Source organism: Melozone crissalis, unplaced genomic scaffold (genome assembly GCF_028551555.1).
Source record: "Melozone crissalis strain CALT ecotype California unplaced genomic scaffold, PUWL_Pcris_2 ptg000081l_1, whole genome shotgun sequence".
Lineage (NCBI taxonomy): Eukaryota > Metazoa > Chordata > Aves > Passeriformes > Passerellidae > Melozone > Melozone crissalis.
The window spans coordinates 15,453,164-15,468,533 of record NW_026535858.1 but is presented as its reverse complement, the minus strand read 5'-3'; the positions used below and the strand labels follow the sequence as shown (position 1 = coordinate 15,468,533).

Below are 15,370 nucleotides of genomic sequence, written 5' to 3'. Positions count from 1 at the left end.
AACTCATAAAAGGAGAGGATGTAGATTTCACCATCTCTTCATTGTAGACAGCTGCTTATCCTAGATACTGTGACAATACAAAACAATGACATGGGAAAATGTCATTTTTTGCATAATAGCGCAGTCTGAGCAATAAACAATGTTGAGGAGTTAATTTGGGTCAAGGGCAAACTGGCTCCATTTCACCAGTAGTGACACTGACACAGTCTCAACACTGAATCCCAGTTTTCAAATGTCCCATAATCCTTGTAAAATGCAGTGAAAATGAGGAAGGGAACAAGAAATAAATCACTATTGAGATTTCAGATTCCTTGTTCCCTCTCATGCCCATACAAAGGGGCAAACAAAATGCACAGATGGGCTCTGTGTAGCTTTTAAAGAGTGTTGGAGCACCACTGTTCTGTGCACAATCCACACACCTGACCAGCTCACTGAGATCACCCCAGCAGCCACATGAACAAGGAGAAGGTTTGGTCCAAGATCAATGGTTTTTATTATTGCAAACTCAGACAAATATATTCCTGAAGAACACTAACACAATTATCTCCAAAAGCATATTAAAAATACCTGCCCACATGAAAGGTTATGTTACTAAAATTCATGCCATTCAGGTCTCAGGAGCATAACAGCAAATTAAAGACACTTTCAGCTGTGTAAATCACTACACAAGAGTGGACAGGGAATAGAATTTCCTGGGTTTGGGGCAAACAACAATCCAGCGGCAGTGACTTTACCACAGAACACGGGACACCTTCAGCCTCTCCTGAGGCTGTTGATCTTCTCTGCTATGTTCTGCAGCTCCAGATCCATGGTGGCCAGGTTTTCCAGCTGCTTCTCCTGGGAAAACAGAGCGTTTCACACATCGTTGTTAACGCTGGGAAATGTTTTGTTCCAGGGAAAGGAGAGGAAAGGCCATTTCCAAGGCAGATTCTGTCCTGCCCCGTCCCAGTCCCTGAGCAGAGCGGGTGTTAACAGCAGTGCAGCAAAGACTTGGGAGATTGGTGAAATTCCCTGCTTTGGACTGAACATGGGCTGGGGAAAGCATCAACATTTTAATTGTGAGAGCCGGCTCTAATTACAGCCTCATCTTTGTAGATTTAGTTCACCATTACCATCCATAGGTGGCCTCCTGCCATGTCACAGCTGCTGTCCCTGCGGGTCCCACAGCCAGCACAGGGGCAGTGAGGGCACAGCTCCTCAGGCACAGGGAGCAGGAGAAGCTTTGTGCACCGAGCCTTTACCAGGGCGACTCGTTAACACCAATGCACACCTGGTTAAATAAATCAGTGTGCAGCCTCCCTGCTCCCAGCACAGCTTGAGCAATGCACAGACACTGACACAGCAGGAGGATGTGCCTGAGGGGAGCTCACTGATGGCTGTAGGATCAGTTTTCCTGGATGCTGGAGCAGAACAGGAAGTGCAACAAAAAGGATTCACTACGTGTGAACTGCACATAGGAACTGGACTTACAGGTGCAGGTTCTGCTCTGCAATTCCAGCTGGGAAGTCCACGGGCAGCTGCTTTCCCTCTAAACACCCAACTCACTTTGCAGCTCGGTGTTTTAAACAACCCGACAGCACAAGTGGTGCTTGTCAGTTTTCCCTCTGCTCCTGCTGCAACGTTTATTCAGTCTGTGGAGCCTCGAGGGAGAGGCAGGGCCCAAAGGGGAACAAAATCTTTTCCTTCCTGCCTTGCAGCAGACAGGAGCTGTGCTTTTATCCCACAAATTGTGCCCTGGGGTAGTTCAGCAAACTCAAAGTTCCGCTGTTCAAAGAAAGCAGATTTTTAAATCACTGAACATTTACTCACACCTTAATGGTGACTTAATCTTGTTTGTGTTTTTCTGTGCAGTTTCCCAGCTACCTTGGGAATGGATTTGGGAGTGTGTTTCCCCCAGCTTTTCAGGGAAACTGCTGTGCACTTACCTCCTCTTCTGTCAGGGGCCTCTGGCTTAGGCTCCTTCTGTCATTGCCAGCTACCCGACGCTTCTTCAGGTCTTCTCCAGAGCTGTACAGCCCTGGGAGTTCAGCTGACTTCTTCCTGTAGTTCAGAAGTTGTGCAAGTTGATCCATCTTGTTGTACTGCCTTTCCACATCGTATCTGTTCGCTTTGCCAGGATTCCTCTTCTTGCTGCGCCTGTGCTTCAGAGCGCTCTGGATCTGCTTTTCTGACCACCACTCGTAGTCATTGTACTCAGGGAAAAGGCTCTTCTCACTCAGGCCAGGCCTGCCTTCCTCCCTGCCCTCCAGAAGCTGCTCCCCTGCACTGTCCCTCTTGTCCAAGTGCTGGCTTTTCCACCACACCAGTGGGTAGAACGGCCTGTAGGATGCTGCGGTTCTCTTCTCTTTCTCTGCAGGGAGATGGCCTCTGTACTCTTCTCTCTCTGCAAACCTTTCCTCCTCTTCATTTTCCACCTGGTCACTGCTGTGATGCTTCTTTTCCACCTCCTCCTCCTCCTCCAGGCTGTCCTCAGTGCTGTAGTGCCTGCTGGCCTGGCCCTTGTGCTCTCGAGCCTTCTGCGCCCCCTCCTGTTGCCTGTTCCCTCCGTGGGCTCTCCCTCCCACATGGCGCTGCCTCTCCTGGCTGAGGTACCTGGCCAGCTCCTCCTGGCTTCCCTCAGCAAGGTGCATCCTGCCCCCAGGATGGTGGGATCCACTGTGCTGCCTCCTCTCCTCGTGCCACTTCTCACTGCTCTCCTCACTGTGGTGGTGCCTCTTGTTTTCCTCGTCCCTGCTCTCCTGGCTGTGCTGCCAGCTGAGCTCCTCACTGCCCTGCTCTGCAGGCCCCTCCTGCTGCAGCCCCTCGGGCCCACGCCTGCCAGGAGAGCCACCCTTCTCCTCAGACTCTTCCTCATGTTTCTGTCGGTGCTTCCACTGCTCCCAGAGATTGGCCTCCCCCGGGTGTGATCCCCCTGCTGGTTCCCCCCTCTCACCACCATGGCCCCTCTTCTCTTCACTGGAGTCACCCCCCCTGTGCTTCCCATGATAACCTTTGCCTTTGAAGGGCTCCTTTCCCTCCTCTCTTTCTTCGCTCTCCTCAGATTCTTCACGCTGCTGCTGGTGGGAGAACCCACGTTCCTGAGACTCATGGTGGTATTTCTCACTCCTTCCTTCCTCTCCCTCTTCACCCTCCCGAATTTGTTTGGAAGGGCTCTGCATTCCCTCCTCCAGGTGCCAGCGGCCCCTGGGGCTCTGATCACTCCCACCACGGAACTCATCCACGCTCATGCCCTCAGAGTGGGACTTCTTGGTGACAACAGCAGCCTCCACATCCTCACAACATTTCCCCTCTTTGCTTTCCTCCTCACTGTGGTAATTCCTCTCCTCCTCTCTCCCAATTTCCTGGTAGTGCTTCTTTTCTTCCACGTGAAGTGTCTCATCCTGAGCAGGTGTGTGGTGTCCAGCCTCCTCCTCCTCGCTTTTACCTTCCTCATGAGCAAGTTTCTCCTCATCACCTCCTTCCATGTACTTTTTAGATTCCTCTTCTGCCTGCCTTTGTTCTTTCTCCATGCTCCCAGGAGGATGTTTTTCAGTCTCTGCTGGGTTCTTGGGATGCCTCACTTCAGGCTGTTCGTTTTCACTTCTCTCTCTGTCATTTTTATCACCTACAAGAACAAAGGCAGCATCATGGAGTAATCCAACCCTCCACTGAAGTGTTATTTCAAAGACATGACTGCCTTCTCAAAGTACCAAGGAAATTTGGACAGAACTGATTTCTTAATTCTGCTTTCAAAATCATTACTTTGCCACTATTTAGTATGCTTGCCTGGAAAAGGATTAACTAACTAATTAACTCCACTTAATTAGGCATTTTACAAGTTCCTTTGGAATTTCCAGAATAAATTTCCTTCTTTGGCTTTTTTTGTGATCACATTTTTAGTACTGAGTCAAGCTAGCTCTCCTTCCCATTAAAAACAATGGGATCTGGAGTTGTGTTCAGTTCTTTGAATGCCAGACCAGGCCCATCACAGATGCTTATTCCCAAAAAAAAGACAACTATCTATTCAAGCAACTCAAAACCACCAGGGATTCTTTTTAGCAAAATTTAAAAGTTTTTTTTTAAAATTGACTGAAAAAAAAATCAAAGAAATCTGATGCTTTGCAATAGTTATGCTTCATCTTTTCAGGCTACCTAAAGAGTTTGTCAAGTCCTCTCAGACTCTCCAGGTGGTTCAAGGAGGGAGCCACAAGTGTCAGGCAAGAATCCCTAGGAATTCCCAGGTCAGGCTGTTTGTTCCCTGAGAGAGACACACAGAAGGACACCAGAATTCTGGCACTGAAATTTGGAGGCACCAGTTTCACCAGCTCCATCACCAGAGAGAATCCACGCACCAAACTCCTTTCCTCAGTGCAGATGATGATGTACTTACTCTTCTTCAGGATTTCTTTGCACTCAGGATTAATGGGGGGTGCATTGGGCTTAGAGAGAGCGTTGGACAGAACCTCCACAATGCACCGCGTCACCTGGAGGAGACAAAACAGGAGAGAAATCCTCATGGCAAAAATGGAAACTTTACTTCTGAGCCAGCTGGTAGAAAAGCCTGTTGGAGATGAGAGTTCAGGCTGTCATTATTAATGAGTTTTGAGTAATCCTGTACATTTGGGTTCTGCCCCTCACCCCTGTACCAACAGGAAGAGAACAGAGAGGTCTTTTTATCTCCCCTTTTGTTTGCAGAGCTAAGGGGCTTCTTTTGTACCTTTTAAAATATTAAATACCCTACTCAGTACAAAGGAAAGTCAAACAACATGTGGTAACACACCCTACAAAATAAACAGGCCCAACACACATTCAAAGGATGAGGATTATCCTGTAGGATCTGCCCATATGAGGATGCTGCACAGGCAGTCTGGACTGCCAATACACTAAAACACCTCCATGTCCTCTGTCAGGGACACACTCCACACCTTTCCACCTGTGTGTGCTCTGAGTCCTGCCTGGTCTTTAGCACTGAACATTCAACTGGGCTGTCTGGAGCAGAGAAAATTGATTGATTTAGGAAAATCACACAATGTGCTCTAATTCTAAGCACTACCAAAGAATGTCCTCTGTATAAAATGATTTTCAGGTGCTGAAGTTGATGGTGAGAACAAGTGCTCCTGTTTGTGGGGGTACCAGAGCCTCAGGCTGACAATCTGTGGGGATGACTGGGAGGAGACAATGAAACATTTACAGAGCCATTTGTCTTTTAACAATTTCTGGTTATTACCAGGTGTTTGCTGATCTAAATGATCACAGCAACAACCAGTGCAGGGGGTCTGGTGTCAGCTCTGGGAGCAGCTGATGGCATTTATTTAATCACACAGGGGGAGATCTCTTTCCACAGAAGGAGAGGAAGGACTACAGCAGTGAGTCTGTAACACAGTAGGGAACTGTAGGTATTTCATCTTTCCCCCAAGCTGTCAGTACAATAACATGTACTGTGCAGTATTTCAGATCGCTTTTCAAGCAGCTGTACAATGCAGAGCTTCACAAGTACCACACTGACACAAGAGGCAGCTCCCATTTCCACCAAACACACCGAGGTGCAGGCAGGCATCTCCTGGCAGCTAAAGGCACTCTGAGTCCCACACCAGCCATCTGCTTTTTAAAAATTTACCCTTAAGAAAAAAAATGAAGCATTGTCCTGAGAGTTTAAAGAAATGGAGAACACATCACTGGTATTTTCTGGGGTTGGTTTGACAAGCAGCAACTCACCATTTCTTCAGTATGGTCTTTCTCCACTGGAACTGTGCTGGCACCTGGAAGAAAAACCAATTATTAGAGATTCATCAATACAAGCATCACTGACACGAGTCCTCAGTCAAATTGGTCTGATGGGGCAGCTTGGGTTTTGGGTTGGCAGCCAACTAAACCAGGCACATTCCACATGAAAGCTTTCCTTATTTGGATGGAAAAGCCACCTAAAATTGAGGCATAGCACGAGAGAAGAGGCATGGTAACACTTGTAGCACTAAAATAATATACACGAAGAATAATCCCACCCACAAAAAATGCAACACCAAAGAAAGCCATGTTCAAATTCCAAAATTGAACTTTATTTCAAACCAGGTCCTTATGTAGCTGCACCTGTTAAAAAAAATAAATCAAACCCAACAAGCAAGGCCTGTTTGCACCCCAAGAATCTTTTGGCTTCTTGGAGAAGCTCTAGGTGCACCCCTTGTCAATAGCAGACCATTCTTTAAGACTTTAAAGCAGCTACTGTCCCAGTCCTGCTGGAGAAATGTTGTCTCACTTGGAGGTGGCTCCTGCAAGGATGGAGACAGGCAGAAGAGACAGGAAAATTTCCATTCTCTGAGTGGTCCATTATCATTCCAAGAAATAAGCAAAACCCCCTCAAATCTCAGTGGAAAACCACTCTGGAAGGAGGCAGTACAACCCATCCCTCACTCTCTGTGCCCTGGGGACATGTGGGATAACTCACACCCCCTTACACCAGTTCTACTGTACCTGGGCCAAGGAATTTGCTTTTGGAAAGAAGCTACTGCCCATAAAACCTCCGTGCTGCCTGATTTTGCCATCACTGCTGCAATGGCTCCAGCTGGTTAATGAGCTTGGCTGCTGTGTGTTATTAATGAACTGTGTGTTATAAATGTGCTGTGTGTTATTAATGAGCTGTGTCAATTCCCATGCACCTGGAGATTTCCAGGAGTGAGGTTAAGCCCCTGTGCCACCCCACAGCAGTGTGTGCAAGCAGGGCCTGTTGAATCCTGGCTGTGCAGGCCTCCCAAGGTGCAGAATCACAGCACACACACAGAGCTTGAGGTGCAGTCCTAAAGTCCTCACACGGGTCAGAGTGTCCTAAATACAACCATGACCTCTCTCTGGCTGGGTCAGTGAGAGACCTCCTGAAACAGATGAGCACACAGCACATCATGGAGGTAAAGGAGGTCAGCTTTACCTCTCAGCATCAGGAGAAGGAGCACTGTCCCAAGGAAGACAGGAGCACGTAGCCCTGCACTATTTAAAGAACACAACCTTTTTATTCTCTGAGCTGGCAGAGGAAGCAGACATCCTCTGGAGCACTGACTCAGAGTGTAATAGCTGAGCATCATACACTAATAACTCTGATATTTCTGTGCTCTCCCCCAAACACACATGCAGGGATGTGCTTCTCCAGCCCCCAGCCCTTCCCTGCCTATACAAGTGCCATCAGAGAAGGGAACCCACACAAGGAGAGCACAGCAGGGATTCCCCTAAAATAGCACTGCCTGCCTCCTCCAGAGTGGCAGGTGGTGTGTGAGGGGATGGTGCTGCTCAGAGCCAAGCCTCTCCCCCAGCTCAGGCTCAAGCTGCCTGAGGCAGCTCCAGCTCCTTCACTAACCCAGTATGCAAATGACTGCCAGGCTGCTGCAGGCAGGAGACAAAGCCCTCCCACCAAAACAAGTGTTAGTCTTAAAAAGACAATCTCTCAATCCCACAGGTGTTGGGGATGTTGCTCTTACAGCAGGAGCTGCTCCCAGGCTCCACTCACAGGTATGAGCCTCTTCTTGGGAGGCTCCTCTGCTCCTCCAGCCCCTGTGAAAACCTGACAGGCTCCAGGGCAAGCATTGATTTTATCCTTTGAGTGATGCAGCCACAGCACATCTCCTGTGAGTGACACCCAGGATGGGATAAAGCACAGAGCAGAAAAACTCCTGGACATATTTTCCTACCTCAGGCCACCCCCTGAGTGCTGTCAGTGGCACAGGAAGACAAAAATCAGGCTGTACCCACTGCCTTTGCTGTCATTCAAAAGCTCCCAAGAGCTTGGTTAACAGTGAAAGGCAGCATGAACAAAGAGGGAGCATCATAACAATGTCAGGAGAACCAAATGGTATTGGACAAACTTCATATTAACCTGTCTGGAGAAACAGGATGAGGCTCCAATCCATGCCAGAGCCTGAAATAACTCCCTGAGGCAGCTGCTCTGCCAGGGCTGGGCCAGGAAGGCAGTGGGGAGCCAGCAGTGCCCCACTTTACCCAGGGCTGGCAGTGCCAGCTGGCAAGAGCTCCCTAGGGGCCACCTGCCACCCGAAGGTGCTGGCCAACACGGCTGCCATCGTCCCCAGGTGTGCCCAGGAGGGGTGAGGCCACCACCCTGACAGGGACAGGGCTCAGGCAGCAGGACACCCACCCATGGCCTTGCAGGGGCACAGCAGGCACACGGAGCACAGCAGGGCTCCAGAGCAGAGCATGTGCCAGCATGGAAACCTTGCACCTGAACACACAGCAAGAAACAAACCACAGCCCCACGGAGCACAGCTGAGCCCCGGCTCTGCTTTACCCTCCTGAACCAGGTCTGCCCAGGCAGTTGTGATCAGATTATTTGATTTTTGCCTAAGTGCTGAGAGTTGATGAATATCATGAGAAGTGATAAATGCAGGACAAATTCACAAGGATTTTGCTTGCATCTCCAAGATTAGAACAGATCTTCAGGTGGGTCCCTGATGAAATCCCCACATGGCTTTGTTTCATCAGCGCAGATGACTCAGTGCAGTGTCATTCCTCACCAAAATGTCACAGTGTCTTCCTAGGCAGGATCACTGAAATTTAGGCATATTGATTTGCAGGAGTACTAGAAAGTTCTTGAAGTTAATGTCTAACCAGTTCAACATTTGAAAGCACAACAGCCACAAAGGATGTAAAACCTGATCTGTTTGATCAGGTACTTTGATAAACAGGATAAACCTTTGATAAACAGGAAAAAACATTTGGTAATAAACCCCTATAGAATCTATGGTATAAGTGTGTGAGCTTCTCTGCGCTGGGGTCTCTTCCCCTCCGTACCCCACCCTCCCTCTTTGATTTCAATAAAGGCTCTTGAAGGCACCCAACTTCCTCACAGTCTCTGCGCAAGTCCCAGAAGCGTGGAGACTTCTAACAGACCTAAAGCCAAAAATACTCAACCCAGAATGACACCGACTCTTTCAACCAATGATGTAAGTATGCATAAAACACTACAGAGCCAAGCCACCACCTCATTCTATTGTGTTTAAGGTTCATTTCACCGAGGGGTTTTTAGTGTTTAATGCCGCGTGCAAAAAATTAAAACCCCTGTTAGTTAAACCCGCAGAGCCGCTACTTTGCCATCACCTCCCAGCATCCAGCACCGGCTGGCACAAGCCCAGCAGCACCGCTGGAACGAAGCGGCACCGAGAAGTCTTTGTGCAAAGACCGGGATAAAAATAAAGGCGGAGCAGGCGGGGAGCTCTCGCTCAGCGCCATCCCCGCCGCCCGTTCCCGAGGGGCGACCCCGGGCTGCGGGTCCCGCACCCACCGCCGCCTCCCCGGAGCGAGCCCGCCCGTCCGTCCGTCCGTCCATCCATCCCTCCGCCGCTCCCCGCCGTTCCCAGCGCTCTCCCCGTTCCCGCTCACCTGCCAGGGCGGCGGCCGCCAGGAGGGCGAGCAGCGCCGGCGGCCCCATCTCAGCACGGCTCGGCTCGGCTGGGCTGGGCTGCGCTCGGCGGCTCCGGCGCGGTTTAAAAGGGGAGCGGGGGCGGAGGAGCGGGCGGGGGGCCCCGCCGGAGCTGCGTCACTGCGAGCCCCCGGCAGTGCCGCCCCCGCTCTCCTCTCCTCTCCTCTCCAACTTTCTCACAGGCTGGGCAAGCCCAGCTCGCTTTCCCTTCCCCGGTAAGCACCGCAGCCGCCCTGCCCGATCCCCGACCAACACTTCCATGACCCCCTTACATCGCCCCGCCGTGCCCCACCAAAGGGGAAAGCGGGGCTTCCCTGCCTCCTTCTCCAGCTCGGAGGATGCGGTAGCGTCCTTAGGTCTTTCCCACCGTCAGAGGATGCCGAAGGGAGGAGAGGTGCGGTAATCCATCCCTCAAACAGCTTCCACAAGGAATCACTGCCACGCTTCCACACCCTTTTCCGATCAAAGCCTCTTCAGGTGCTGCTGCAGCCTTTTCCTCCTGCACGGTTTTTGTCCCTTCCCCTCTCCTCACTGCTCCCTCCTCTCACAGCCTCCCCCACCCCCTATCCAGCACACCCAGACCCCGACTGGGAAGCAATTCCAGTGCTTATGGCACCTGGGGAGGGAATGGCACACAGTATTCCCCAAGAGTTCTACCAGGGAAATCACTGCTCTCAGCATCCATCTCCACAGGCAAACCTCTTATTTACTGTGATGATGCTCTGGGGAGCCAGAGGAAGCATACAGAGATCAAGTTTAACATGGTTTCCTTTAACAGCCCCTGCTGTCCCAATTAGTCCGTAGTGGAATAAAAAGCTTAAATGACAAGTTAAAACGAGGAAATCTGAATGCTCCACCCGGTTCCCTTCAGAGCCAGGCAAAGACCAGAACTCCTTTTGGTTTTCATTAACCCTCAGAGGGCCATCTCTAATTTTAAGTGTATTTACAGCTTTCTTTTTTGTTTGAGAGCCAAGCAGATGGCCCTCTAACTGCCAGTGCTCCTGGAGGACAATGGATCTGCACATCAAGCTGGCAGTTTCCTCTGTTATCATTCCTGTGCCATTCTATTGTCCATTAACAATGGCAGGCTGCTACAGCCACACAGCCTTTAGAGACAAAACAGGACACAAGCACAGTGCTCCAATCCAACTCACCAGCAGGAAGCAGAATTCCAGCTCCATTTGAAGCCTGCTTCAGGAGACAGCCTGGAGGAGACACCAGGAGCCAAGCCAGACACCTTGCTCACCTTGCATTCAGTTTGCCATTTCTGCAAAGTAACACAACGCAGTCACCTGGCCACCATGGAAGACAAACCACCAGCAACATCTCCCACCTCCCTCCTCATGCTGTTCTGTACTGCCTATGCCAGCCCCATCTCCACAGGCAGCTGCTTCTTTAGGAATCTCCAGTCTTGGCTTTGGGAAGTCAAGAGCCTGTTTCAAAAGACTGACAAATTTCCCTGGCTCCAAGGCCCCCTCATCCTCCTCTGTCAGTGTGAGGATTCAGCCTGGCCTCAAGCTCTTCAGCTGCTCATGAGAAAGAATTTTAAGTGAAGCATTTGCCTTTTATGTATTCTCTGCTTCTGCAGGCATATAAATAGCATGTTTTGCCATCAGTTACATCAGGGTCTGCATGGGAGCACCTTCAGATTTGATGAGGTTCGAGGTGACAAAGATTTGCAAATGTTGTAGGAGGCCTGTGACAGGAGTAGGGACAGAAGTGGTTGGAGTATATCCAACTCTGTCTTCGGGGTAGGATTCCAAAACAGGATCCCACAGACTCTTCTGCCAGCACTGGAAAACCAGAGCATCCAAGCATCTTGCCCACAGTTAATTAATTAAGTCAGCCTCTGTTCTCAAGGCACTGTCACTTCACGTGGACTTTTACAGCCAGGTATCAGGTGGGGTGAGTTTCTCTGCAGATCAGGAGAGAGCTGTGACTGCACTAAATCAGGATTACTGCAGGCAAAGGCACATTTCATTTGATCACTGTGAGTGGCACACCCCAACCTCCTTTCTCAGATGTGTCAGTACTCTGACTGCAGTGACATCCACGCCTGGCAATGTTGTGACAATCTACTGCTCTATGAATAAACACTATTTATCCTGTGGGATTCTCTCAAATACAAATGCTTTAGAAAGTTACACATTTGGCTCATGCTAGAAGCTGAAACTTCAAAGGATGACAAGCAATTTCTGTGCCTGAGCTCCTTCTAAATTGAGAGGAGACTGCATGAGGAAAATGAGGACTGCTCTTCTAATTAGGTGTGCTAGTGGGGATTATCTTCATTCTCACATGCCAATTAGTTTTCATGGCATTAAAATACTGCAGCCCATTTCATGAACAAACTCATCTCTTTCATTCAGGAGGTGCTGAGAGGATGGGTCTGGAGAAAGACAATTGCACCTTAAGGCCACCATCTATCCAACTTCCCTAACAGAACCAAAATCCTTTCAGAAACCTTGCCATATGCAATGCTCCTTGTAACATAAGGGATGTGGAGCTGCACAGCTGACACATTTTTGGGTCCTTCTTGCATAAAAGTGACTGTCACCACCTGTGGCCTTAGCACATGGCACCAGAGCCCAGCAAGCTGAGCTGCAGCTGAGACCCTGTGTGGTACAGATGGGTGATTTCTGTAGCATGGGCAAATATCTTTTTTTAGTTTTCTGTATTTATATAGCACCTCACACTGTGGGTTTTATTCATGCCAATACACTTAGGCAGTGCAGAAAAAGCTGCTAGAAACTGACTTCCAGTCTTTAGTGTCAAAAGACTTTCTTCATTAAAAATTCAAAGAATTTACAGGGTATTTTTGCTTGAGAACCTTAAAAGTTCAGTCCAACTCTTCCTGAATTGTCTTTCTTAGTCTTCTTAAAAAAACAAATTTTCTTCACTTGTAACCCTCTTCTCTTCCATGCAGGATCCTTCTAGCTCCTGTTCTTCAGTGATGTATCTATTCCACAGAAATGAGGTCAAATATTGTATGGCCTAACTGAAAAGAGGTTTAAAAGAAGCCTACAAGGGATGTCATAACTATTGAGTGGTATGAAAAATACATGCACAGACCCTGCTGTGGTCCTCTGGAAAAAGCCCTGTGCTACCTGATAGAAATCCTCAGGGCTTCTGGATACACTCACAGGCTGCAGAATGAAAGAAAAGAAACCACCAAACCCAAAACAAAGCCAAGCCCAAAACAGAGGTGAGAGAGGGAAGACCAAGTATAAACACAACCATTTATCCAACATCCCAGGTTTTCCACAGAACATTTTCCCGTATACTGCTCACACATAGCTCTCTTCCTCCCCAGTCAGCCTCCTCTCTGTTAGATCAGATGACAGAAAACTGGACTGTGCTGCAATACAAAAATAAGTTTAAAATGATAGATAGATAGATAGATAGATAGATAGATAGATAGATAGATAGATAGATAGATAGGAGGAAAGGAAGGAGGGGAGGAAAGGGAAAGGAAAGGGAAAGGAAAGGGAAAGGGAAAGGGAAAGGGAAAGGGAAGGGAAGGGAAGGGAAGGGAAGGGAAGGGAAGGGAAGGAAAGGAAAGGAAAGGAAAGGAAAGGAAAGGAAAGGAAAGGAAAGGAAAGGAAAGGAAAGGAAAGGAAAGGGGAAGGAAAGGGAAAGGAAAGGGAAAGGAAAGGGAAAGGGAAAAGGAAACTCTGGAGCCTAGGGGCAATTTTTCCATACTGCAGTCAGCATAAAGTGCCACTTCCTAGCTCCTTCCCTAGTAGCAACTTGCTGGCATTGCTTGCTCCAGGCAGGAAATGCAAGTGAGCTCCTGCAATTCCACAGGTAAATGTCTCCATGGGACAGATGACACTGATGGGAACCAACAGGCACATCTCCTCCTAGAAGAGAAAGTTGGAATTTGCCTAATAATGTGAGCACCATTGGCATTTTTAGTCACAAGACTTCCTTTTTTCTGAGCTGCCACTCCTCACCTGATTGTCTGTCCAAAAATGATGTGCTGGACTCCAGTCCAAAGTGACCACTCCAGAGGAACTGGCCATCAAGATAAGATGCAGCTTTTGGATCTGAGCAGGGGCACAAGCAGCCCTGACACGATTACTCATGGCTTTATAAACTGGGCTATGACTAAACCTTCTCCCAGCCTCAGCTGTCACCAAATTGCCTTGCTGACAACAGAAGCAACCTCTGCAGCCCTGAGTGCCTCCTCCTCTGCCAGGGGGGAAGTGAGGGCACCCAACACTCCCTGACCAGACAGGAGTCCTGGACAATAACAGTGCCCAAAAGCTGCCCCACATCTCTCTGGGCTGCCTTTTGGAGGATTAGCATCACTGCAGGACAGCAGTTCTCAGGCAGTTGAAGCCCAGAGAGCAGCTGGAAGTTGCTGAAGCATCTCTCCCTGCAGGCTGGGCACGGCTGAGCTGCACACCCAGGTGCTGCCCCAAGGAAAACCCTTCATGAAACACCCCTGCCAATGCCCCCTGCCCTTTTTCCACTCACACTGGCTAATTAACCTCCTTGGTAAACTTTGAGGCTTTTGTAGGAGAATAAAAAACAGGATAGAAATTTCTTTCAGCAAGCAAAATGTGGACACTTAAGCCCTTGTATTTTGAGTACTGCTTGTCATTAAGCAAAAATTACTTTATTAGTTGCCTTTGCACTGCAAATAATTACATTTAGGCCATTAAATTGCCCCATTCAGTGTTTCTGCCTGCTTTTTGTCAACTGTGCATGTTCCATTTAATATTTAAAGACTGGGGCACTACTTTGGCTTATTTAGTAATTAATTTCTTTAAATATTTATAGCACTTTGACTCTCAGCAAGGGTTCTGTTTGGTAAGAACAATACTGTTCTGTGCTTGATAGTGTCATGGAAACTTCAGAGGCAAATTTCCATTTTGTAGCATAAAAACACATAGATTTCTGCAACAGACTAATGATTTCAGAATACAGTTTTTATTACTGAACAATGTATGTAGTGAAAAAAATAATCCAATTATGCCCTTGCAGATAATTGCAGACTGAAAATACAGTGTTGAGAGATCTATTTTATGACAGCAGTATTCACACAGCAAAAGGAAAAGGAATCCCCCAAGAAATTTTCCATCACCTTTGTCTGAATCGCCACTGGCACAAAGAACAAAACCCAATTGCAAAAAAAGCCTAGGAAAGAGAGAGCACAACCTACAAAATGCAGGAGGATATTTTGCTAGCATCTTTTCCCCTTAGAATATCCTTTTCCTTTTGCATACCCCGATTTTAAGACTTTTAGGCCCTTTGTGTGAAATGTTGTGTGCTTATCAAAAAACCTTAAAAGGCTTAAGCTTAAAGGCAGCCTTGGGAAATGAAAATAGCAGGAAGATGCTCCATCTGTGTAAATTTGTCTAGTAACCCTGATGGTGGGAATGTGATCCAAACAGGAAAAGAGACTCTGCTACCCTGGATGTAAGAAAGACCAAGCCACAGTGGGTGGCTTTGCCAGCACTCAGATGAGGCACACTGAGCCTGATATTTTTTGGGAAAAATCAGCTGCAGAATCACCCCATGGGAATGGGAACAGGAGGAAGGGCACAGGAATCAGTCTGATGCTTGTCCAGCACACCTTGCATTTTCAGCCTAATGCACTGCTGCCTTTGGAAAGCCTCTCCCAGCCCTCAAAACAGCAGTCTGTCTCCTCATGCCAGAAGGACTTTTTTTCCTACTAATTCACGTTCAACCAGGCTATTCTGGAACACCAGACAAGCAGAATAAACAGTCCCAGAGACAGAACCCAGCCTCGGCACTTGCCTGCACTCACACCTTTATCATGTGGTGCTCAGCCTGTCCCAGGGACCAGCCAGACCCAGGGAAGATGCAAAAACCAGGACCAAAACCAAGCTGGCCTCACAGAACACGTGCTGAGCTGCTTCTTAAACAGGGGGATGTGGACCACAGATGCAAAATCTCTATCATTGTTTGAACTTCTAATTGCAGGGTTTTGAGGGGAATTGCTGTTAG

The 15,370-nt window shown here is 48.4% G+C and overlaps 1 protein-coding gene across 1 annotated transcript; it reads right to left on the bottom strand.

Moving 5' to 3' along the window:
* Positions 1 to 469: 469 nt before the first annotated feature.
* CHGB (chromogranin B) lies at positions 470 to 9,423 on the bottom strand. Its single transcript, XM_054290442.1, has 5 exons — positions 9,355 to 9,423; positions 5,695 to 5,738; positions 4,370 to 4,463; positions 1,926 to 3,604; positions 470 to 837 (listed from the first exon to the last, which is right to left on the bottom strand). Exons 1-5 carry the CDS (start codon positions 9,401 to 9,403, stop codon positions 754 to 756), a joined length of 1,950 nt encoding a protein of 649 aa, XP_054146417.1. The 5' UTR covers positions 9,404 to 9,423; the 3' UTR covers positions 470 to 753.
* Positions 9,424 to 15,370: the final 5,947 nt, after the last annotated feature.